This window comes from Capronia epimyces (genome assembly GCF_000585565.1).
Source record: "Capronia epimyces CBS 606.96 chromosome Unknown aczIQ-supercont1.4, whole genome shotgun sequence".
Classification (NCBI taxonomy): domain Eukaryota; kingdom Fungi; phylum Ascomycota; class Eurotiomycetes; order Chaetothyriales; family Herpotrichiellaceae; genus Capronia; species Capronia epimyces.
Window position 1 is genome coordinate 1,110,460 of NW_006912907.1, and position 22,266 is coordinate 1,132,725.

Here is a 22,266-nt window from a genome sequence, read left to right on the forward strand (position 1 = left end):
GCACCAGAGGGTTAGAGCAGATGACGTCGATCCGTACCAATCAATATTCCAACGATCTACGCAGTTGAGCAATCAGCGCAACCAGCCGCAGACTACGGCTACAAGGCAGCCTGACCCTCCCTTCAAGCGGTAGACGGTAGGCACACGAGCAGCATGGATGTAGATAGGACTGGGGTGACTGTATGGACAGAAGCTGGAAGCTGGAGAGCGTCTACTCCCAGTGGCTCGAAGAGAGGTTGCCTCACGTGAGAGTTGTGCCCCCCGATTGGGCAGCTTGGGCGGGCCCTAAAGCCTGCGATGCTCCTGAAAATCCGCCCAGTTTGCCGTCTGAAATCTTTCTTGTATCTGTACAGAGGACATCGTCTTGACCCTGTATCACCACTTGTTTATTTCTTTCCTCCTTGTTCTCTTTTCGTCTTGAGGAGAGCTGCTCTGACTGCCAGGCTCTTGTCTTCTATCTTTACAGATTATTTGATCTGTTCTGCCATTGACTTGGTCGTACAGTCCTGGCGCAATGCTCACGCGAGCTGCCCGTCGAAGGCATGCACTCCTCTATTTCCAACAGGCTGCAGAAAGAATTCAATTACCATGGCTGTGCCCTGCCATCGCACAGCCTCATTATACTCTTCACCAACAAAGGTCGATAACATCTCGCCCGTCAATCTCCCGGTCGAAAACCTTGCCTGCGCCCATAACCCAAGCCAGGCATCTCGCCTCTCCGGCGGCCGCTCCTGAAAGCTTCGATCGTAGCGATGACTACATTCCATTCGTGTATGGTCCGCCAGACTACCCGACCCCCGAACCTCCAGCTCGACGTCCCGCTGCAGATTTGTCCCCTTTCGACCTCTCGCAGATCCTCATGCTAGAGAGCACCACGGACCTATCACATGACTACAATGACACCAATCGTGCAACAGGAGCCAGCCTCAGAAAGAATAGCGATGAGATTGAGGCTACACTTGACGCCTGTCTACAGGTGCATCGGTGGGATCGAGCATTCAGCCTCCTATCACAGTTAGCACTTTGCTGCCCAAATAACCCAGACAGGGTGCTTGGCTCCTTCAACCGAGTGCTTGCCGCAATGATTGATGATCTCCTTCAAAATCGGAATCAGGAGCATGAAGCACGAATCAACAATTGGATCGAAGTAGACATGCGAAAAGCTGGAGTGGAGCCAGATGCACATACATTTGCATTGAAAATAAAAGTTTCGTTGGATTCGCTAGTCGGATCGAAGCGGGACCGGACGGTGCGGCGCTATTGGGAAATGACACAAAAATATGGCCTGGAAAGCAAGGTGCTCAGTTTAAGAGAGATACTTGACGATCGGGATCTGGGAAGGCTTTCTCAGATATGCCCTCTGGAGGTCAGAGCGTTCCAAGCTGAGGAGTTTGCCCGTTCATCGTCGGCCAACCCCTCTGCAGTCTCTCCTACGGCGAGAGAGCAGCTTCATGTCCGGGAAACAGAACAAAAAGGTTTGGGGCTGACTTCTCTCCGACGGTCGTTGTCCATATTTTCCAAGCAGCTGGACTCGCAGGACGACGCAACCTTTGAAGAAGATCCCGCCACGGCAAGGCAACGCAAATTGGAGAGGGATGCCATACAATCTGCACTGCAGCGGTGGAAGACGGAATATCTGAAAAGAGCCAGGTCGGGAATTACAGGCGATCTCGCTCACGGGAAAATTGGTGCTTTGCTTTGGCAGTGGCACGAACTACTGGCCGAGAAGATCACGAATGAAATCAAGCTGGCCAGGGAGGATGATTTAACACCAGGCAAGAAGTCGGCACAACAAAAGTTGCGGGCGGAGTGTTCGCCCTTTCTCGAGCTTCTACCTGCTGAAAGAGTGGCGGCTGTGACATCAGTCGCCTTGATGCAAATTATGAGTAAGATCGGAGCCTCGAAGCAAGCAAAGCTGGTTCGGGTGGTCACCGAGCTTGGACAGGCAATTGAAACCGAGTACGACGCGACTCAGGTCGCTCGAAAAAGAAACGCCATGTTGAAAGCAAAAGAAAAATTGGCCGAGAAGACTCCCGGGGCTTCGTTCCAATGGGACGAGACACTAGACACGACCTTGCACAGACGTTCCTCTCACCACGCCGCTACACCTTACGCGTACAAGAAAAATTGGTCCAAGGTTATTCACACAAAGCTGGGTTCCGTGCTTTGCGAACTGATGTTCGACACTGCCAAGATCATGGTCACGCGAGAGGACAAGTCAACTGGCAAGAAGGTTTCCAGTCCTCAACCGGTATTCATGCACTCTACCAGTTACCAGAATGGTAGGAGAGTCGGCATGGTTTCCCTCCACGAGGATTTCGTCAAGATCCTTATTTCCGAACCAGCGGAACACCTCATTGCCAAACAGTTACCCATGGTCTGCCCTCCGAGACCGTGGAAGGGCTTTTACGATGGCGGGTTTCTGGAATCTACGCAACCATTCTTGCGTGTCAAGTACAATGAGACATCGCAAAAGGACTATGGCATGGCCGCGGCCGAACGAGGTGACCTTGATCAGCTGTTTGAAGGCGTCGATATCCTCGGCCAGACTGGTTGGAGAATCAACAAAAATGTGTTCTCAGTGATGCTTGAGGCGTGGAACAGTGGAGAAGAAGTCGCCAATCTCCCACCTCTCAACAAAGTGTACCCAGAGGTCGAGAGACCGGGCGAAAACGCACCTCCCCAAGAGCGCTGGAACTGGTTCCTCAAGATGCGTATGATTGACAATGAAAGAAGCGGCATCCATTCCAATCGCTGTTTCCAAAACTTCCAGATGGAGATTGCCAAGGCATATCTGGACGAGACGTTTTACCTGCCTCACAATGTTGACTTCCGAGGGCGAGCATATCCAATTCCACCATATCTCAACCAGATGGGTGCGGACAATGCCCGCGGCCTTCTGCTGTTCGACAAAGGCCGCGAACTCGGCGCTGACGGTCTCCGCTGGCTAAAGATTCACATGGCCAATGTTTACGGTTACGATAAGGCTAGTTTGTCTGACCGCGCCCAGTTTCCTATGGATCACATTGACGAAATCTACGATTCAGTCCAGAACCCCCTGACAGGAAAGCGGTGGTGGCTCACGGCCGAGGACCCTTGGCAGTGTCTCGCGACTTGTTACGAGCTTACCAATGCTCTGGACTCAGCCGATCCTACCAAATACGTGTCACATCTTCCCATCCACCAAGACGGCTCCTGCAACGGACTACAACACTACGCTGCACTAGGTGGAGACCTCGAGGGAGCACGACAAGTCAACCTAGAGCCTGGAGACAAACCTGCAGATGTGTACACTGGTGTTTGTGAATTGGTCAAGGCGGACATTCGGGAGGATGCCGCCAAGGGCGACCCTCTCGCCAAGATGCTCGACGGGAGAATCAGCAGAAAAGTCGTGAAGCAGACAGTCATGACCAACGTGTACGGCGTCACCTTTCTTGGTGCGGTGCGGCAAGTTCGAAAGCAAGTTGAGGCATTGCTTCCGGATGTCGATGAGGCCCGCCTTTCTGGTAAAGCGTCAGCGTACATCGCGCGCAAAATTTTCAAGGGACTGGGCGCCTTGTTCTCTGGCGCACATGAAATTCAGTACTGGCTGGGGGATTGTGCGAACCGCATCAGTTCGTCGATTTCACCTGCCCAGTTGGAGAGGATGTACCAGAAGGAGTATGGGGACCGACCTACGCTTCCGGAGCGCGCCATGGCACGGTACAAGAAGGTCAAAAGTAAGGAGGTTTATGAGTCTGGCCGATTTCTATCCACCGTGATCTGGACGACCCCGTTGAAACTGCCTGTGGTCCAGCCCTACCGTGTCAACAAGGGGGTGAAAATTCAGACCAACCTTCAAAACATCACCTTGGCTCAGCCTACCGTCGGCGACTCTGTGAACAAGCGGAAGCAACTGCAGGCTTTTCCTCCGAACTTCATCCACTCTCTCGATGCAACACACATGATTCTCTCCGCACTGAAGGCCAATGAGCTTGGTCTGACCTTTTCCGCCGTCCACGACAGTTTCTGGACCCACGCTGCCGATGTCAATACTCTCAGTGACTTGCTACGAGACGCTTTTATCCGAATGCATAGCGAAGATATCGTTGGACGACTCGCCGCCGAATTCCGAATGCGATATGAGGGTCACTTCTATCTGGCTCAAGTTAACAAGACCAACGTGCTGGGTAAAGCGATCATAGCATATCGCAAGAAGATGGTGGATGAGGGTGTTTTCAATGCTGGCACAGGTTCCAAAGGCGTTCAACAACGGAGACATGTCGAGTTGCTCCGAGAGATCCGGAAGAAGAAATTGATGGAAAGTGCAGATCCTGAAGAAAGGGCGGAGGGAGAGAAGATGGTGACGGCGGCCAGTTTATTTGAACAGTACGACGGAGAAAAGTTCCTGTTCCATCAAGACTCTCTTGGTGAAACAGCCATTGGTGCGATCCCGGAGCGTGCTAGCGAGGAGTTGGTGGTGGAAGCCATCAATGCTGCTGGAGTGTCTGACGATGTAGATCTGGTCAGCACGCTGGATCCACTCCGAGAGTCTGTTGCCAACGAGGAGGAAGATGTCACCAACGAGGGGGAAGAAAGAGTCGATATCGAGGCTACTCACCGTCTCCACGGCGACATAGGAGGCGGTCGAGAAATCAACGCCTTCGGGCAGAAGGTCGGCAAGAAGCAGGCTAAAAGGGGCCTCAACAACCAGATCTGGCTCTGGCTGCCGCTCCGGTTCCGACCTGTGCCAAAAAAGGGTGATTTCGACGTTCGACGACTGAAGGAGAGCACCTACTTTTTCTCGTGACTAACCGACAGCATACATTTCCGTTGACGGTTGAAGAGAAGACTTGCCTCACCCAATTCATGATTATACTTTGATTAGAAGAGGTCGGCTGGCTGTACAGGAGCGATGATGGATGACGAAGCTGTCGTCCACGAGCATAGGAGGCGTCTCTGGGTGTACAAAAGGGGTATAATGCAAGGCGAATGCGAAGGTGGGCGGCATTTATGTGTTGGGCGATATACCAGCTGTATAAAAGGTTGGACAGGGCAGATCTGATGCAGCAGCTCTGCTCCAGTTGTGTTCAAAAGTGAGATGGACTTGTGGCCTGTGATCTGTGATCTGTTGCCATGATTGCCCAGTTACGGTCTGGGCAGCCGTTCCAGTTCCAGTTCTCTTTACAGATTCTTATGTACAGTACATGTATCTACAACGTTTCGGCAAATGCTACCTGATTACTGTATATCTAAAGACTATACCCCATTGCTGCTGTTCGAGCATAACTAGTTCTACCCTGGTGACCCCCATATGTACTCTGTACTGCGTACTCTAAGAGCGGCGAGACCAGATACGAAGATACGAGGCAGACCTCAAAAGCGGCGACGGCCGGGGGGCCAGGTCACTGTCACGCTATTCCCAATCAGGATTAGACCAGACACTTTCGCGACGCGACGAGGCTGCGGTTGGAGCCGGGGCCGGGGCCGGATTGGGCGCGGTGTCTGGCGCCGCCGAGGGAGGTACTTTTTCTGGTCGTTCTAAAACATGTCTCATGATTCAGGGGCCCAGGGGCGAGCGAGGCTCCTCTGGTAGTAGGTACAGTAGTAAGGTACTAGTCATCTAGCTAGGAGTAGCAATTATTAGTATCTGTATGTCCAGGATCCTCCTGTTAGGTGCCTGTGTGCTTGGTAATTGGTGCTTGCACCTGCACCCATACTACTTGCATCGCATCTCTTTCGCCGTCGCCATCGCTGTCACTGTCGCCGTCGCCGTCGCGTTCAATGTCCCCCTCCCTCTCCCCCTTCGACGCCAACGCCGACGCCGATGCCGATGCCGATGCCAATGCCTCGAATCTCCTTGTTGCGCGTCCTCCTCCTCCCGCCTGCATGTTGGCTGGCCCTGGTGCTGCTGTGGGTGGTACTCCCGGCGCCGCCGGTGCCATGGAACGATGAAGCGTCGGAATACCTTTGGCAAGGGGGTACGGTGACGAGGGTATACAAGTGAGTGGGCATTCATTGCTAGCTGTTATATCACATCATATCCCCTCCTCGACTCGGGCACGAGAGAACGTGCGGCGGCGTGCGGCGTGCGGCGTGCGGTGTGCAGTGTGCAGCTCATATCTGTACTCCGGAGCCAGAAGGTCACAAGTTGTGTTTTCGTATGTGTGCGTGCTGACCGTGGTGACTTTTTTGTCCGCGTGCGCAGGTTCGCCGATTTCTTCCCCTGGAGCGATCCTCTCCCTGCGGTCCAAGACGCGCGTGGCACCGGCCGCACCGCCTTTGCGGTCGACTATACCTACTGTTGGCGGACGGGCGAGTTGACGATCAGTGGCGGCACAGGGGCATGGGCTTCGACTTCGACTTCGATCTTGGGGTCGGGAGCAGAAGCCGGAGCAGAAACCGGAGAAGAAACAGAAGCACGAACACCAGCACGGTCAGGATCAGAACCACAATCACACGCACACGCATACACACATACGCCCTATGCAAATACCTATAATATCTCGGCGCTCCTGCACTCTCCCAGCCTGCCGTACACGGCGGCTCCTTTCATTCTGCGCGCCAAGGCCGGTGATCAAGACGGCATGAATCTGCCCTCGTTCCCCGAGGCCGATGCGACCTTGTTGTTCTGGGAGGTCCATGGCGATGTGGCGGAGCTTCCGCTGAGAGTCCGGGTGGTGAACGAGAGCACGGTGCAGATATGGCCGGATTCCAAGTTTTGGGTAAGTCCATGTCCACGTCCAGATGTCGTCTCCGTACTTCTGAGAAACGGAACGGGACTTTCGTTGAATTGAATTGAAGTGGGTGTTGACCAGTCTACAGGACGCAGACCGAGCCAAAGGCGTACGAAACCGCGCCGAAACCCCATCGGCCTTCCCGCCCTTGTTATCCATCACTTTCAACACGACCCGGACCAAGACCGGCGACAAGGCCAAGAGCGTCACCACCGTCGACACCTTTGTCCCGTTCCACGTGCAGTTCCCCAGGTCTGCATCCACGGCTGAATCCGAGGTCGAATCCGAGGTCGAGGTCTACTCCAAGCTAGAGCCCACCTCCTCCTCGCCCTCGCGCACCTTTGTCGTCCGCCGCACCATCAGCGCGCTCGTCGTGCCGGTTGGCCTCTTCGTCATCGACCATGTCTTCGCGCACATCTGGTTCCCTGTCGAGATTGGGTTCCGCATCGCGCACGTGCTGTTTTTCCTGCTGGCCGTCTATGTGGCCGTGGTCTTTGTGTGTTGGAAGGCCCAAGGGTCGCCGCCGTACTGGCGCTTCACGCGGACGTTCTGGCTGACCAGGCCGGTGACTGCGTATTTGGGCCCAAGGTTAGCTTCTCGGGACAACGAGAACGACGACGACGAGTTGTTTGATGGGACTTCACGCGGTGAAAAGAGGGGGTATAAATCTAATTTGGACGACGACACGTTTTCGCTCCAAAGGCCAAGGTCAAGGACAAGTTCTGGCCCCAAGCCACTGACGAGCTTCAGGGCCTTTTTCTCCAGTCGATCGCCCCTGGACGACCTATTTGTCACGTTTGACTCGACCCGAGGCTTTGTGCGGCCGTTGGAGATCCCGGCCCGGTTCTGGTTCTGGAGGCCGAGGGAGAGGCAAAGGGAAGAAGAGCGTGCCGACGGGGACAGGAAAGTAGACGGTGATGAGGACGGCGATGAAGAGAGCCGTGTTGGTGGTGTCTACGTCCCTGCTGAACCTCATTATCATCATCATCAACAACAGCTTCAGCGCCAGCGCCAGCACCAGCACCAAGGCCAAGGTAGCGAATTTCAGGCCGGCCCTGACTTTGACCTCGACACCCCCGGTTTCGACTCTCCTGAACAGGGAGAGAATGCGAATGCGAATGGGAAGTCATGAGCTCACGGTGAGCATGAACATGAACATGAACGTGAGCGAATTTGGGTATCTTCAAGTCTCGTTTTGATTGGCTTTTTGAATGCGGATTTGGATTTGGATTTGGATTTGGCAGGCCTTGATCATGGCGATTGAAGAGCGAGGAACAAACGTATACGATATGATATCACCGAATGATGTCCATTTCATAGTATATGAAGCAATTCCTACAAATCATGTCCAACAGCATATGAAGTAATTTCTACAAATCATGTCCAACAGTATATGAAGTAATTCCTACAAATCATGTCCAACAGTATACGAAGTAATTCCTACGTATTTTTGCGGAACTATACAAGCTCCAGTATCCGTGCTCCAGTAGACACTGCGCAATTACAGGTCCTTCCCAGATCTAGGCAGAATTGGTAGAGAAGGAGTCGGCACATTCAAAATTCTCGGCGCGCCGCGTGTCGCCGTGACCCAGATATCGCGCCACCAAGGGATACATGCACAGCGGGCGGGTGAACTTTTTGTCAATTGAGGGCTTGGTTTTGATTTTGATGTTGATATTGTCGTGGTCATCATCGTGACATCTGCTCTTTTCTTCAAGGTTGGCGGTATCGCCGTCTGCATCCTCTCCAGGAAAACTCTCGCTCTCCAGCACGTCCGGGGCAAGGTCGCGTTCAACCCAGGCGCGCAGCTTGGCCATGACATTCACAGGCAGCGCGCCCGGGCCGGAGCCGCAGTGTTCGACGCCGGGGGCGAGGAAGAGGCGGTAATAATCCGTCACGCCATCAAGGTTACGGTCTTGAGCTTCTGTGTTTGTGTTTGTGTTTGTGTTTGTGTTTGTGTTTGCGTTTGCGTTTGCGTTTGCGTTTGCGTTTGCGTTTGCGTTTGCGTTTGCTGCTTCGGTCTCACCGTTGCTCCCACCACTGCTCTTCTCGGCCGAGGCCACCGCCGCGACTTGTTCATAATACGCGCGCGACTGGGCCGGCATGATGCTGCCATCGCTCAGTCCGTGCCAGGTGATGATCTTGCCGCCGCGGCGGGCAAAGGGGGACAAATCGGCGTCACTGGTCGACAGGAATGAATGGTACAACTCCTCGGATTGGTGGAAAAGGTCGACCCAGGTTTCGTGGGTGACGGATCGCGCCAAGTCTGTCAGGCCGAGCGTTGCATCCTTGTACATGAACAGTCGGAGCCATTCGCTGGCCAGAGGGTTGGGAGCACCTGTACAGCTGCCGTTACGGAAACACGTCGTCCCTCCCAACATGGACAGCGGGGCGGAACGGCTCAGTGGGTGCCAGAGGCTGGTGTTGCGGGTGTCGACGGGCCCGCGCCAGACCGAGGCTGCGACATGAGCGGCGGCGTGACTGATGGTGATGGAGTGTGTGGTTGGTGCAGACACTGTCTCTTCGGTGGCTTCTGTTTCTGCTTCTGCTTCCGTATCTGCATAGCGTTCCGTACAAGAGATGGTCGTGCCGACCAGCGTAAAGGGATCGAAATGACACTGTTCCTCGGCTGAGACAACGCCATCCTTGACGCCATCCAGCTCGTCACATGCATCAATCACGGCGCGGTGGATTGCCTCAAGCTCGCATGCATGAGGGTACTCGCCCAGCTGATTCATCACCACCTGCGCCCAGTAGTGGCTCATCAGTAGTTTGGGCATGTAGATGGCCGGCGCGGCGGCGAGAATGCCGTCGTAGTCGTGCGGGTAACGCTGCGCAAGCATCAGGCCTTGCCGGCCACCGGTCGAACAGCCCTTGAAGTAAGAGTAGGTGGGGGGGACGCCGTAGAAGGATTCCACCACGGCCTTCCCGATCACGGCCATGTCGTGCAGTGCGACAGATGCGAAATCCTGGAGGAGATACAGATTGACATTGCCTGGAGATACGAGTGCCCACGAGTCGCTGGAGCCGTCGGTGCGGCTGTGGCCACCGTCGGTGGTGGAAATGGCGTAGCCCTGTGCCAAGGATGCGTGGGAGAACATGTCCGGCACCGCGGTCAAGAAGCCGCCGCCGCCGAGAGACAGGAACAGCCCGTTCCATACGGGAGTGGTCGCCGGTGGTGGTGGTGGTGGTGGTGCTGCTGCTGCTGGGGCCGGTGCATCGGGAGAGACGGACACAGGCAACCACAGGTTCACATGGATGGTGTCGTGCTGGCCCGGGTGAGTGTAGGCCACAGTGACATTACAGAAGGACAGGTCTGTGGCTGCGTCGTACATGGGCGGGTCGGAGTTGAAGAAACTGGGAGACGGAAACGAGGCTGTATAGTTGGACAACAGCGACGATGTGACACTGAGGATGTCGGCACCAAACAGAGTCGGCGCAGGAAGAGTGTTGGCCAGGCATTGGGCCGTCAGGTTCAGGCTCGTGGCTGTGGGCGGGAAGGAGAAGGGCGTTTGAGCGGCGAGAACGTCCATCGTCATTGTGGTCGTAGTGGTAGCAGTAGTAGTAGGAGTAGCAGGAGGATGGCAGGCCCTTATTCTTATTGTCTTTCTTTTCTCAATTGCAACTCCTGCCCTGCCCGGCCATGCGCCTGGGCGGTGTCATGTGGGGGAGTCGGTCGTCCGTCGTCCGTCGTTGGATGGCGAAGGAGGTCAACGACGCAAGGAACTTACTGGGCCAAAGGTGAATGTCCCCTGAGGGTCTGGCAGTCCTGGAGGGGAAGAGATCAAGGTCGAGGACTGCATATGACCTCGTGTGGCCTGTGGCCTCTGTAAAATGAATAATTAACCAATTACCTATAGGTATAGGTATAGGTATAGGTATAGGTATAGGTATAGGTAGGTAATTGCCATCTATACTCTGTATTTTGTTTGCCTGTTGCCTGGAGTATCAGGATCGTGCCACGTGATGCCTAAAGCGGCGTGTCTCTCCGTTCTCCGCGGGCGGTGCGCACCTGCACCCGCACCCGCTCATCATCCATCCATCATCTCGACTCGACACACTTCCACCCTCGTCTGTTTCCCAGCCGCCAGCCTTCCAAGTCGTGTGCCATGGTCAAGCTGTGTGTGTACACCGTCTCCCCTGCCGCCTGAAGCAGGAAAGAGGAAAAGGTATTCGAGTCCAGGCGGAAGTATGAGTTCTTCCCCTCTCCCTCTCCTCCGCCCCGCCGTCCTCGTCGTCTCTGACACTGCCGCCGCCGGCCCATCCACGGACAAGGCGTTCCCGATTCTGAAGGAGACTTTCGCTCAAGAAGGCGGCGGAAAATGGGCCGACCCCGTGGTGGAGATAGTCAGAGATGATGTACTGGAGATCCAGCGCGTCGTCCGCTCTTGGACTGACTATGAGCCTGAGCCGTCGACCGAATCAGCCCCAGGCCTGATCAACCTGGTGGTCACAACGGGAGGAACGGGCTTCGCTCGACGAGATTGTACTCCCGAGGCGATCACGCCACTAATCCAGCGTCACGCTCCCGGCATCGTGCATGGCATGTTGGCCACCTCGTTCCAGGTCACGCCGTTCGCCCTTATGTCCAGGCCGGTGGCAGGCGTGCGGAACAGATCTGTCATCATCACACTGCCGGGATCGCCCAAGGGCGCCAAAGAGAACCTCCAGGCCGTCTTGAAGTTGCTCCCTCACGCATGTCTCCAGGCTGCCGGCGAAGACTCAAGAGCCGCACATGCCGGCGGAGTCAAGAAGCTGGAGAAGGATGCCGGCGTCTCTGCTTCTGCTTCTGCCGGTGCAACATCGGCAACGGCAATCTCGACCACGGGTGATGGCCATCGTCACGACCACTCCCACCACCACCATCACGACCACGAGCACGACCACAGTCATGGCCACAAAATCCCCAAAGCCCACACCACGCCGTCGGACCGGCCACAGTCCAACGACCCCCGACTCGGCGCCACCGCCCGCGCACGCTCGTCTCCGTACCCGATGCTCACCGTCTCCGAGGCCGTGACGAAGATCCTCGAGCAGACTCCAGCACCGACGCCCGAACTGCGCGACCTCAGTCCCGACCTGACAGGCTACGTGATATCCGAGGACATTCGAGCCGTGGAGGCGGTGCCGGCGTACCGGGCGAGCATCGTCGACGGGTACGCGGTGATTGTGCCCGACCCGACGAAGGGACCGACATCTCCCACCGCCAGCATCAAGGGTATATTTCCCGTGGCGTCTGTGTCCCACGCCCAAGCCGCATCGCTCCCGCCGCCTCTCCAGCCGGGGGAGATTGCCCGGATCACGACAGGCGCCCCTCTCCCGGACAACGCCAATGCGGTAGTGATGGTGGAAGACACGGCGATCGCGAGCGTGACGGCCGACGGAACTGAAGAAGCGAGCGTGGAGATATTGACGGACCAGCTGGCCGTGGGCGAAAACGTGCGCGAGCCCGGCAGCGACATTGCGCTGGGCGAGCTGATTCTCCGCCGCGGCACGCAGATCAGCCCGCTGGGCGGGGAGATCGGGGTTCTCGCGGCGGCTGGGGTGCGACGGGTGCCTGTCTACCGCAAGCCGCGGGTCGGGGTCATGTCGACGGGCGACGAGGTGACGGACACCACGACGCACCCAGGCCCGCTGAGCGGCGGCATGATCCGCGACTCGAACCGGCCGGCGCTGCTGGCGCTGCTGCGCGGCTGGCGGCTGTGCGACGAAGTGGTCGACCTGGGGGTGGCGCGCGACACGCCGGCCACGGAACTCGAGGAGAAGCTGCGAGCCGGGGTGCGCGAGGCCGAGCTGGACGTCGTGCTGACCACCGGCGGCGTCAGCATGGGCGAGCTCGACTTGCTGAAGCCGACGGTCGAGCGCGGCCTCGGTGGCCAGGTGCACTTCGGCCGCGTCAGCATGAAGCCCGGCAAGCCCACCACCTTTGCCAGCCTGCCGGTCAAGGACAGCCGCAGCGGCCGCCGCCACCAGAAGCTGCTGTTCGGCCTGCCCGGCAACCCGGCCAGCGCCCTCGTCACCGCCAACCTGTTCGTCCTGCCGTGTCTGCAGAAGATGGCCGGCTACCCCGACCCGTCGGGCCTGCAGCGCGTCAAGGTGCGCCTGCGCGCCCGTGTCCGCTGCGACAAGGCCCGCGTCGAGTACCATCGCGTCGTGGTCGGGGTCGATGTCGGCCTGGATCCCGCCAATGCCAATGCCCATGCCAATGCCAATGCCACCCTCGTCGCCACCAGCACCGGCTTCCAGAGGAGCAGTCGCGTCGGCAGCCTCGCCACCGCCAACGCCCTGCTGGAACTGCCGCAGCGCGACGGCTGGCTGGAGGCCGGCGCCGAGTGTGACGCTTTGATGATGGGCATGCTTCTGGGTTATTGAGGTTCGTGTTCGTGCCGTGAGGCTTTCCAGGGGATAGAGATCTAGATCCTTGTTCCGTATCTGTATATATGTGTGGGTGTGGGTGTGTGTGTGTGTGGAGATATACGTATATGTAAGATCTAGCTTCCTTCTATACATATCGTATATCAAGAGATGTCATATCAAGGTATCCTAGGGAACATATATATCCTCTACCTATACCTCTATGCCTGTATCAGTACCAGCATACTGTACTTTGTCAACCCGATCGAGTCTCTAGTATATTGTACATTATACATCCTCGACGGATGCTGTAGCTAAGTATATGTGATGGTCATGATCTTATGCTCGTTTCTCGTCGCTGGTCTATCCCCATCCTCGTCCATGCCGGCTGGACTACCATGTCCCCTGTACGGAGTATCTAGTCTATACCAAGTGCCCGGTCCTGCCTTCTCCTCCGGCAACCCAGCGTCCTCACTTCCCCACTTCCTCGCTTTCCCCTTCCACTCCAGCGCAAAAAGGGGTATCAATGTCATAACAACAGCAACCATGCTGTCCCAATCCATAAGCATGAACTTGTAGTCCAACAGTAACACCCAAAAGACCTCAACTCCTGTATATCCATTCACTGGCAAACATGCTTCAATGCTGTGTCCTGGTTGGAATCCGAACCCCCAGCCAAGCCGCTTCTCTTCTCATTCTTGAACGGCCCCTTAAGAAATGTTGCCCTTCTTGTACTCTCTCGTCTTGACGGCCCGGAAGATTGGCAGCGTATGAGTCTTGCCAGGCTCGCGCCCAATCTCAATTACCAGAAACCTGACAAAATCTTGCAACACCCAATAACTGCTGTGGGCGCTGAGCATGCTGAGATACTGAATCTCAAGGGGCCCGCCTCCCGAATTCAAGAACCAGTCAATCTGTCCATTGTCGTTCAGGAGATACATGCGCTTTTCCGCGATTTCCTCCCGCGTGAAATTGTGAGTCTCCATTTCCACCGTGCTAGGTAATTGCTGGAGCTCAGGCCGCGCGGTGGCTACGGCAGCACTCGTATAGGCGTTGGATGCTGATCCAGATGCCCACCGCAAAGTGTGCCCGAGTCGTCTCATAAAGCTGGCACTGGCGCTGGGGATGGAGGCGGGTTGAAGCGAGGCCGCATACAGTTGGTCCACCGCCGCGTTCAGCAGGTACGAGATCGGGTCGTTTCGGTGGCAGATATTGTAGAGGTTGTCAATTGCAAGACAGCCGTACTTGGCTTCGCCCGCGATCCCCGGCTGCCTGTCTTCCCCTTCCATGCCGGGTTTGTTTCTTCCCTTGCGTGGAATGAGATTCGCATTGTTGAGAAGCAGGAAAAGGCCAGAGGGACTTCCACAGCAGAACAGATTGGTCGTGTCAAACTCAAAGATCTTCTCGCTTGGCTGATGGCGGTCGAATTTGATGTCCTTTCCGATCCGTGTGGGCTGCTGACCGAGAATTTCCATGGCCATCACGGAACCGAGCGAGTGAGCGATGAGATGAACTCGGCCATAGTCTTCGAAGCCTGGATTGTTCCGACACCATAGCCGATAGACTCGGTTGGCTTCACGGATGACTGCCGACGTCATTTTGGCTTTATGGTGTGACATGTAGTACGGAATGTCCAACATCACGTCGCTGATCAGAGACCGAACGCCTGGGAGAGTGTCGGGCGTGATGTCTTTGAGTGCGTATTTGTTGTCCGCATCCTGCTGGGAAGCCTTGACATCGTCGTCAAAGGAGACAGTCAGACGCCAGTTCACCGGCAAAACCATGATTCCCGTTCCATTCCTCAAATTGCCCTTTACCGCTTCAGTCGACAACTCCACATTGAACTCTCGCCTGAGACCATTGACGGCATGCGTAAAATGGAAACTGTCCACTCTCTCTGACAACTTTTGCCCGATTCCATGAATAACCAGTACCAGGTCTGAGACCCTGGGCGCTTCGGTCTCTTCCTCACAAGCCGCGCAAGACATGCGTCGGCCGCGCGTTGTGGCATCTCCGGATTGAGACATGTATGCTCCCACCTTGGCGTGAGCGGCTTTGGCATCCAGCTTGGGGTTCGGATGGATCTTCAACCAAGCTTTGCGGTCGAATCCACGAACAACCGCCACCCCAATCTGACTCCCTTTCCTAAGGGAGCTCAGCGGTCGCCGATTTTTGCTGATGGACGGTAACAAGCTCGGTCTCAGGATTTGAGCGTTCCTGGCGTCTGTGTAGATAACACTATGTGTGCCAAAAAACCGTCGCTCCGTGGGTTTGCGAGGATCGGCGGCCGCGTTCAACAATCTTTCAGGCAAAAGTCCGCTTGTCGCCTCCTGGGACACCCCTTGATCCATCTCCTTCGTGTCTGTGGCGGTCCCAGGTCGGCTCAACTTTGGCTCGTCGGGCCAAAGCTTATAAACCACCTTCATCTCGGCCGAAGCGCCATTCTCGATGCAAGCTTGTAATTCTTCCTGATATGACTCAGCATATGGTTTCATATACTCATAGCCAACCTCCAACCGGTTGGCAACTTCCGCCGGTACCGGCAGCATGGTGTCTTTGTAAAACCAAGTGGCCCGAATAACATCGGAGGTGTCGTTTATGGGAGACCAGTAAATCGGTTTCATAATGAGGTCGGGCATCTCGACTAAATGTAGCCGAGACACACCCACAGGCACAAACACCTTTTCTTGAACCCCTTCCTCCCTATGATGTCGCCCTACACTCCGAGACCGACTTCGTTCCTCGCCTGAGTCATGATCTAGTTCCTCAGGAAGAGCGAAGGCTCCTTGATACTTGGAAGTAGAACTTAGATTGCGTCCACTAGGCTGTCGAGCGAAAGGTCGGCCACTGATATCCGAATTGAATCCTACATTTGGTTGAGGAGGAGGTTGTCGAGTGTCGTCCGAATCCATAGACTTGGGCGGATCATTGCAAACTTCCTCGCCTCCTTTCTGTCTGTGTCGGAATGGAGAAAAGTGTCTCCTATGCTTAGCAGGGAGGTCTTCGGCGTCTCGGGCTTGATCCAGTTCCTGTGCGTCGACTGGTTTTGAATCGGCTTCAGCACCTGAGTCGGGCTCCAACATGACCTCTGCCTCGGTCGTAGGATGTTCCAGTCCTTGTTTCGTGTCAGGCCCAACTATGTTTTCTGACCTTCCCGATTGTGTGGCGGGAGACTTGATCCCAGGAGAGCCACCAGTACCTCTGAATGCTGGGAAGGAAAAGACACCTCTGGCAAAGTTCCATCTCGTTTTTGCGTCACTGTCTCTTTCAGGACCACCCTGTGGAGGCTGAAAGGCCTGCCAGGCCTCTTCTAAGGCCGCATTATCTCGTGCAGAAAATGGTTGAGGGCGGAGACGTGTGGTTTTGTCGGCGGAGACTGGTGGTAAGGGGGATAGAGGGTCATCAATAGGCTGGGACGAGACATAAAAGAATTGGGCCTTGACGTTGGGTGGGTGCGAGCCGTCGGTATGCGAATCTTCGTGGTCTTCCTCGTAGTATGCGCACGTCGGTCCCAAGGAATGTACATGATGAGCCATGACAAAAGGCGGATGATCACCAGCGAGACGGTTGAGAGCCCGGCCGTAGGAATTCAATCTCGGAGGTCCGCAGGTTGTATCTATGGGCACTATATGCCCTCGAGAGGCAGGCAAGAGAGGAGCGACGGTCTCTGTCTCAAGTTGACCGACAGAAGGCTAGACTGGCCCGGCTTCTGGTATAGGAGTAGAGACAGGGAATAGGGTTGAGGTCTCCCAGGAACCTCTTTTCCTGTCCTTTAGAAGAAGACTCACATGGTTGGAGCCTGGAGCGTGGCGGATACAATGAATGCTATTTGAAGGAGGAAATTCGAAGAGGAGGGAAAGCCGCAGTGACGTACATAGTCTGGGACGAGTTACTCCTGCACCTACGAGTAGATTGGTGCCATTGACATAGGACACGCCGTAATATTTACGAGTACAGAGTACAGTCAATGTCCGATAGTATACGGCATTAATTGATTGACCTGCATATACAGTATCTTCGACAGAGATACACTGTCTACGTATCGACATCCACAATGTGAACCTTGCCACCCAAATCGGGCCAGCGTTGATGCCTTTCTGACCACGCCCAAACGCCTCGGCGTGCATCCCCGCCAGCATAAAAATGTCCTTCTGCTCCTGCCTTCGCGACAAGTGATAGATGTACACGTCTGAGAGGAAAATATCCTGGTCAAAAGGTCGCTGACCCCGCCAATCTGACGGTCATATCGTCATTGTCATGAGCCTCCCGATCGGATCTTGTACAACTGGGCCTCGAGCCATCATGCACCGCACCTTGGAGGTGTCTCCATCTACAGACACGAGTTTCCCGCTGTAACTTGCTCCGTAGGCCAACAAGTTCCCCGAGCTGATTGTCTTTTCCTCTGGCCGGAGCTTTTTCAGGGCTCAATCGAATTCCAGTGCCTTGCTGCTGAGCAACAGTCCGATAATAAGTCCAAAAAGCCCCAACACGCTGGAGAAGATTTCAATGACCAGCACCTTGACGAAAAGGCTTGGGTCGGCAGCATCAGCCAGCGCGGCACTGCTTCCATTGATTCCAACGCTGACACCGCAGATGAGGTTGCACATGCCCACCGTAAGACCGGCCCAAAAGAGGGCGTACCCTGTGTAGTAGTTTGCGCCGGTGTACAACCTCTCCTCTGGCACCAGGGATAGTTTGGAGGCAAAGACAATCGACATGATGACGCCGTAGATGGCGACAACTTCGCAAAAGATAATCGAGATCAAGTTCTTGGTGCGTATCCGTGGAGCTTTGACGCCGCCGCCGAGGATTGAAGTACCGGTGATGAAGATGCCCCTACGTGGCATAGATTAGCATGCAGCCACAAGGCCAATCTCAACTGGAGGAGTTGGGAGTATTGTAGTCTTACCAAGCTGCGCCCACGACAGATAGTCCAATACACAAAGCAATGCCTAAGTCTGCCCATGCGTATGGGGATACTGTCTCGAGGAATTGGCCGACCTGCACCCCGAGCGTCAGTATGTCTTCAACATGAACTCCATATATTCCACTTGTGACGCACGTTGAATTGCTCGCCTTCGCCGTTGAAGAGCATGTCTGCAGATCCAATTAGCCGGGGCGACTGATACAGCAGGACAGGATAGTGGCTTACAAAGTCCAACAACGCTCAGGGCAGCCACAGCGCCCCCCGCAGGGTAGATGAGACTCATCTTGCACCCTTGCAGCTTTGAGGATCTGCAATTGCCAGCGTGCGAGAGAATGGCGCTGCTGTTTATGGATGGCTGTATTTCGAGGACCGAAGCTCGCGCAGTCGCCGCAGGCCACAGCTTGGAAGGGACGTTTCCCCAGGCCCAAGTATGGAAGGTGTCCCGACAGGCCGGTCACGTGAGAGGCTGACGCTCGTCAACTAATCCAGGGGTCGGTGCCAGAGAGCAGACTTAGAGCAGGGACGAGCGCACAACATCTAATATCCCTTATCAGTGCCAGAAACATATATTTCTCCCTGTTTGGATGCTATCAATTTAAACTCTATCAGAAAGAGTCTGATTCTACCCTGGTAATCGATAAAGCCGCTCCCAGAACGCGCTGCGTGCTTAGGTCTCAATCCTTATTCGTAAGTCGTCATTCATTGCCCATGAACTCATTCGATAGATTTCCAAATCGCAATGTTCTTTTCCATTTCTGCCCGCCTGTCAATCCCGGCCTTTTGATCCATTTCGTACAATTTATGCATTTCTTGCAGCCGGTGTTCCATGCTGTACCTGTATTTTGCCGCGGTCTTCAAACCCTCAAAGTCGTTCCTGCTCACAGCCTCAAAGAAGATCTTCCTCATGCGGTCGCTGTAGAGTTGGCAACTGATCCCTGACACGAGCTGGCTCCGTCGTGAGGCGGGCACAATTTTCAATGTTTTGGACACATCTCGTGCTATTGGTCGGTCCCTCAGAGGCCAGACCACTTCTTCAAAGCACTCTTCACAGATTGTCAGCTCTGGAAGGTCAGGGATGCAATGCCATGATGGCGTTGCCAGCATTGTATCTTTGGCACACTCCCTGTGACGGGAAATGCGACGGACAAAGTCGACAAAGTCTTGAATATCCTTCTGTCTGAGCTGCTCCTTCTCTCGCCGGTCTGCCAGTCTCTCCAATTCAAGTATGATGGGGAAAAAGTGCCGACTGCTGGTGTTCATGTTGCACACTTTCTCCTGGCTAGGCTTATTGGCTGGCCGATCAAACAAATGGTATTGGAGTTTAGGGAAAATCAAGTCAAGATTCCTGACACAAGCGGAGCATATATCAAAGTTTTCCACCTGTCTTGCGGTCCTGGGATCAGTGAGATGGTACCATCGCCGCAGGTCAGCTTTGGATCCAGCACAAGGCCGCGTTTCCTGAGGAGGAGGAGTGCTGATCTGCCAGACAAGAGTGAGATCCTTCCTGTCTTGTTTAATGGTTTGGATCCACGCGACCCGAAGCCAGGAGAAACTCATTGCGCATACGACTGGCTGCCTCGGATCTTTAGGCAAGCTAGGGATGAAGTGGTCCCGGAAGCGAGATGCACCAAGAAAACCCATGCATGTGGGGCAGAAGTCGAGATGTGGCAGATCACGAATCGTGTACCAGTCGTGAAGTCCTGCAATGGGTCTCGAACGAGGACATGTGGGAAGTGAGGTAGGCCTTGGTGGCAGGTGGACAGAAGGAGCTGGATCAGGGGTTATCGGAGCCGACGACGCGGCTTGATGAACAGGAAAATGAACCGGTGGGTGAAATCCTTGGCTTGACGGGCTTGACGTGCTCGAGTGTGCCCTGTACAAAACAGGTGGTCTTGCCAGGTCAGGGGAATGTGAGTGCGAGTGCGAGTGCGAGTGTGAGTATGATGCCGCTCGTACGCTCGGGCGGGGGGGTTCGAGCGTCACCGTCGGTGCATATGTTGCGCTCAATGGTAGCGCGCGGTTCTCATGAACAGTGTAAGTTGTAGTACGCGTCGACGGCCCCTCATCTCGAATCGCAGTTAAGTTTGTATTGGAGAGGTTGTAAGATATTGGCGCTGGCTCTCCAGAGATTGGAGATGGTTTCCTCGATCGTTGACCGCTGCTAGGATGGCTCTGAGAACCGCTACTTGGTGTCTCGCCCGAATGGGAAGTGGGTGATCTCGACAAGGTTGGAATAGCCTTTGCGACAAGCGAGGTGCCCAAGGTTGCTGCACCAAGGAGCGACGTGAGAGGCTTGATATCTCTGAAGTGACTGTCATCCCAGGAAGGCGGACGGGATCGTGGTCTCGAAGGCTTCGCAGCACTTGATGGCGGCTCGAAATAGTCTCTGGCCGAGCGGTCACTCCGCGGCGTTCTGGGAGGACTTTGGGGAGGCGACGTCCGGGGAGACACTGGGCGTGACTGACTGTTACCGAGATTTGCACGCTTATTCTGATTGGCGACAAAAGCCTTTGCGAAATAATCTTCCATGGTTTTTGGAGTCCCACTGGCAGGTGTCCGGGGCTGCGGGCGGTGGCGTTCATCTGAGGACTGCAGCTCATAGTTTGAGTCGCATTTACTTGCTCGGTCACGGCGCCTGGATGCAGCTCGAGTTAAACGAACCTTGTCTTCGTTTTCAATATGTGACCTAGAACCTCTCCGTGAACGACCGCTGCGCGTCGCCCTCCTTTCATCGCCAGATGCAGTAAGGCGAGTGTGTGCTTCTTCAGCTGACGATGTATAAGGGGAGTCAGTAACGATTCTTCTAGCACCATATCGACTATCCACAGACTCGGGTACCGCCGAATGATCTCCTGCAGATGATTTTGCCGACACATTTGGTAGCTTGGGAGTTTGAGGTGGCGTGATGCGGTCCTGCCCTGCATAACTGTGCCTATTCAAAGCTCCATGAGGTCCAGGACTGCGGTGACGATGTGCACGGCGGCCGAATGCGCCCTCGGGATCCTGTTGTCTTGCTGATGTGGTCGCTGATCTGTACCTTTCCGAGTCTGAGCGGTCCGAGTGTGATAAACTCTGTCGTTCAGCTCTACTGCGACTTCGTTCAGATCTCCGCTTTGGCTTTGACTTGTGATCAGAGTCACTGTCGTCATGGCCTACAAAACGGGTCCTAGGATGTGCTGACAACGGTCTCCTAGGTCCATGCGCATCCTCCGGTGACAATAACTTGTCACCATTCTGAGGTGTCGCAGATGACATGTTCGTGAAAGTGGATGGGTTGGAAGTATAAGGAGAGGGTGCACGGCGACGACCTGTGGCCATTGCCCCAATATTAGCCCCCACGTCAGTTTGTAGTCTTGGAACTTGAGGTCTCCCTCTAGGGACGCCATGCTCAGGAAGTTCTGTGGTCGATTTGGAACGATGGAGATGTTCGGCTTGGTGGGTTAATTCCGCCTCCAAGTTCTGAGAGGGGATGTAGACAAATCTCTTTTCTTGGTTTGTAATTTTAGGAGGCTCAGATCTAGCCTTCTCTCCCTCTTCTGCCAGAGGGACATTCTGTGAACCCGGGTCACAGTCCTGGTCCGATGCTGGTACATCCCCGGGAGTGATGGCAGAAGCAACACTGTCGAGGATGATGGGATATTGGTCCACCGAACCTCGCGTAGGAGCCGGCTGGTTCTCGCTCCTCAAGTCACGTAGAGGCAAATCGAGTCTGAGCTCCTTCGCCAGCGCCACTTCTTCGTCCTCCACGCACGGGGACGGTGGCCACTGCTGGATCATCTCAATTTCGCCAACTCGACAAAGGTATCATGGAGCATGTACTCAATGCCAGATGCTCGCGTGCGGGTTTCCTGCTTCAATTGGGTTCGAGTTGCAGACCATTAGGTCTGTGGAAAGAGCAAACAATCTTTGTTTGTGCTTGTTTCCCGACAGGAATTCGACGTCAAAAGGATTGTTGGACAAGGCTTATCATTATTTGAAGCAGGATCCAGGACGGGGCGCTAGCGGGTTGGGCAGTCGGGGCAGTCGGGTTTGAAAGGTGTTGCAGGAGGCGCGGGCAGTGTAGGAGCGTGGACAGTCGAGATCGAAATCAGCACATCATCGGTGATAGGGCGCGGGCGAGGTCGAGGAAGACGTGCATTCACTGCGAGGCAAGAAACCACGCAAGCAATTGAAGCTGCCCGTCTTCTTCGGGCCGGAGCCTTATGTGTGGTCAACGCGGAGAGGCGAAGGACTTGACGGAAATGCAGAGGCGTTCGGTGTCTGTACTAG

At 55.2% G+C, this 22,266-nt stretch overlaps 7 protein-coding genes across 7 annotated transcripts; 3 read left to right on the plus strand and 4 right to left on the minus strand.

Annotated features, from left to right (window-relative positions):
* Positions 1-514: 514 nt before the first annotated feature.
* A1O3_05026 (uncharacterized protein) lies at positions 515-4,789 on the plus strand (the record flags this gene model as incomplete). The annotated part of the gene is made up of 1 exon (XM_007735154.1): positions 515-4,789. The coding sequence occupies one exon, from the start codon at positions 515-517 to the stop codon at positions 4,787-4,789; it is 4,275 nt and encodes a 1,424-aa protein (XP_007733344.1).
* Positions 4,790-5,824: 1,035 nt separating this feature from the next.
* A1O3_05027 (uncharacterized protein) lies at positions 5,825-7,848 on the plus strand (the record flags this gene model as incomplete). Its single annotated transcript, XM_007735155.1, has 3 exons — positions 5,825-5,982; positions 6,188-6,704; positions 6,805-7,848. The coding sequence occupies 3 exons, from the start codon at positions 5,825-5,827 to the stop codon at positions 7,846-7,848; spliced, it is 1,719 nt and encodes a 572-aa protein (XP_007733345.1).
* A 388-nt stretch (positions 7,849-8,236) lies between these two features.
* On the minus strand, positions 8,237-10,255 carry A1O3_05028 (uncharacterized protein; the record flags this gene model as incomplete). Its single annotated transcript, XM_007735156.1, has 1 exon — positions 8,237-10,255. The coding sequence occupies one exon, from the start codon at positions 10,253-10,255 to the stop codon at positions 8,237-8,239; it is 2,019 nt and encodes a 672-aa protein (XP_007733346.1).
* A 652-nt stretch (positions 10,256-10,907) lies between these two features.
* On the plus strand, positions 10,908-13,088 carry A1O3_05029 (molybdopterin molybdotransferase; the record flags this gene model as incomplete). Its single annotated transcript, XM_007735157.1, has 1 exon — positions 10,908-13,088. One exon carries the CDS (start codon positions 10,908-10,910, stop codon positions 13,086-13,088), a length of 2,181 nt encoding a protein of 726 aa, XP_007733347.1.
* Positions 13,089-13,780: 692 nt separating this feature from the next.
* A1O3_05030 (uncharacterized protein) lies at positions 13,781-16,606 on the minus strand (the record flags this gene model as incomplete). The annotated part of the gene is made up of 1 exon (XM_007735158.1): positions 13,781-16,606. One exon carries the CDS (start codon positions 16,604-16,606, stop codon positions 13,781-13,783), a length of 2,826 nt encoding a protein of 941 aa, XP_007733348.1.
* An 888-nt stretch (positions 16,607-17,494) lies between these two features.
* On the minus strand, positions 17,495-18,165 carry A1O3_05031 (V-type H+-transporting ATPase 21kDa proteolipid subunit; the record flags this gene model as incomplete). Its single annotated transcript, XM_007735159.1, has 3 exons — positions 17,495-17,906; positions 17,980-18,071; positions 18,133-18,165. 3 exons carry the CDS (start codon positions 18,163-18,165, stop codon positions 17,495-17,497), a joined length of 537 nt encoding a protein of 178 aa, XP_007733349.1.
* Positions 18,166-18,711: 546 nt separating this feature from the next.
* On the minus strand, positions 18,712-20,526 carry A1O3_05032 (uncharacterized protein; the record flags this gene model as incomplete). Its single annotated transcript, XM_007735160.1, has 1 exon — positions 18,712-20,526. One exon carries the CDS (start codon positions 20,524-20,526, stop codon positions 18,712-18,714), a length of 1,815 nt encoding a protein of 604 aa, XP_007733350.1.
* Between the last annotated feature and the right edge of the window lie 1,740 nt (positions 20,527-22,266).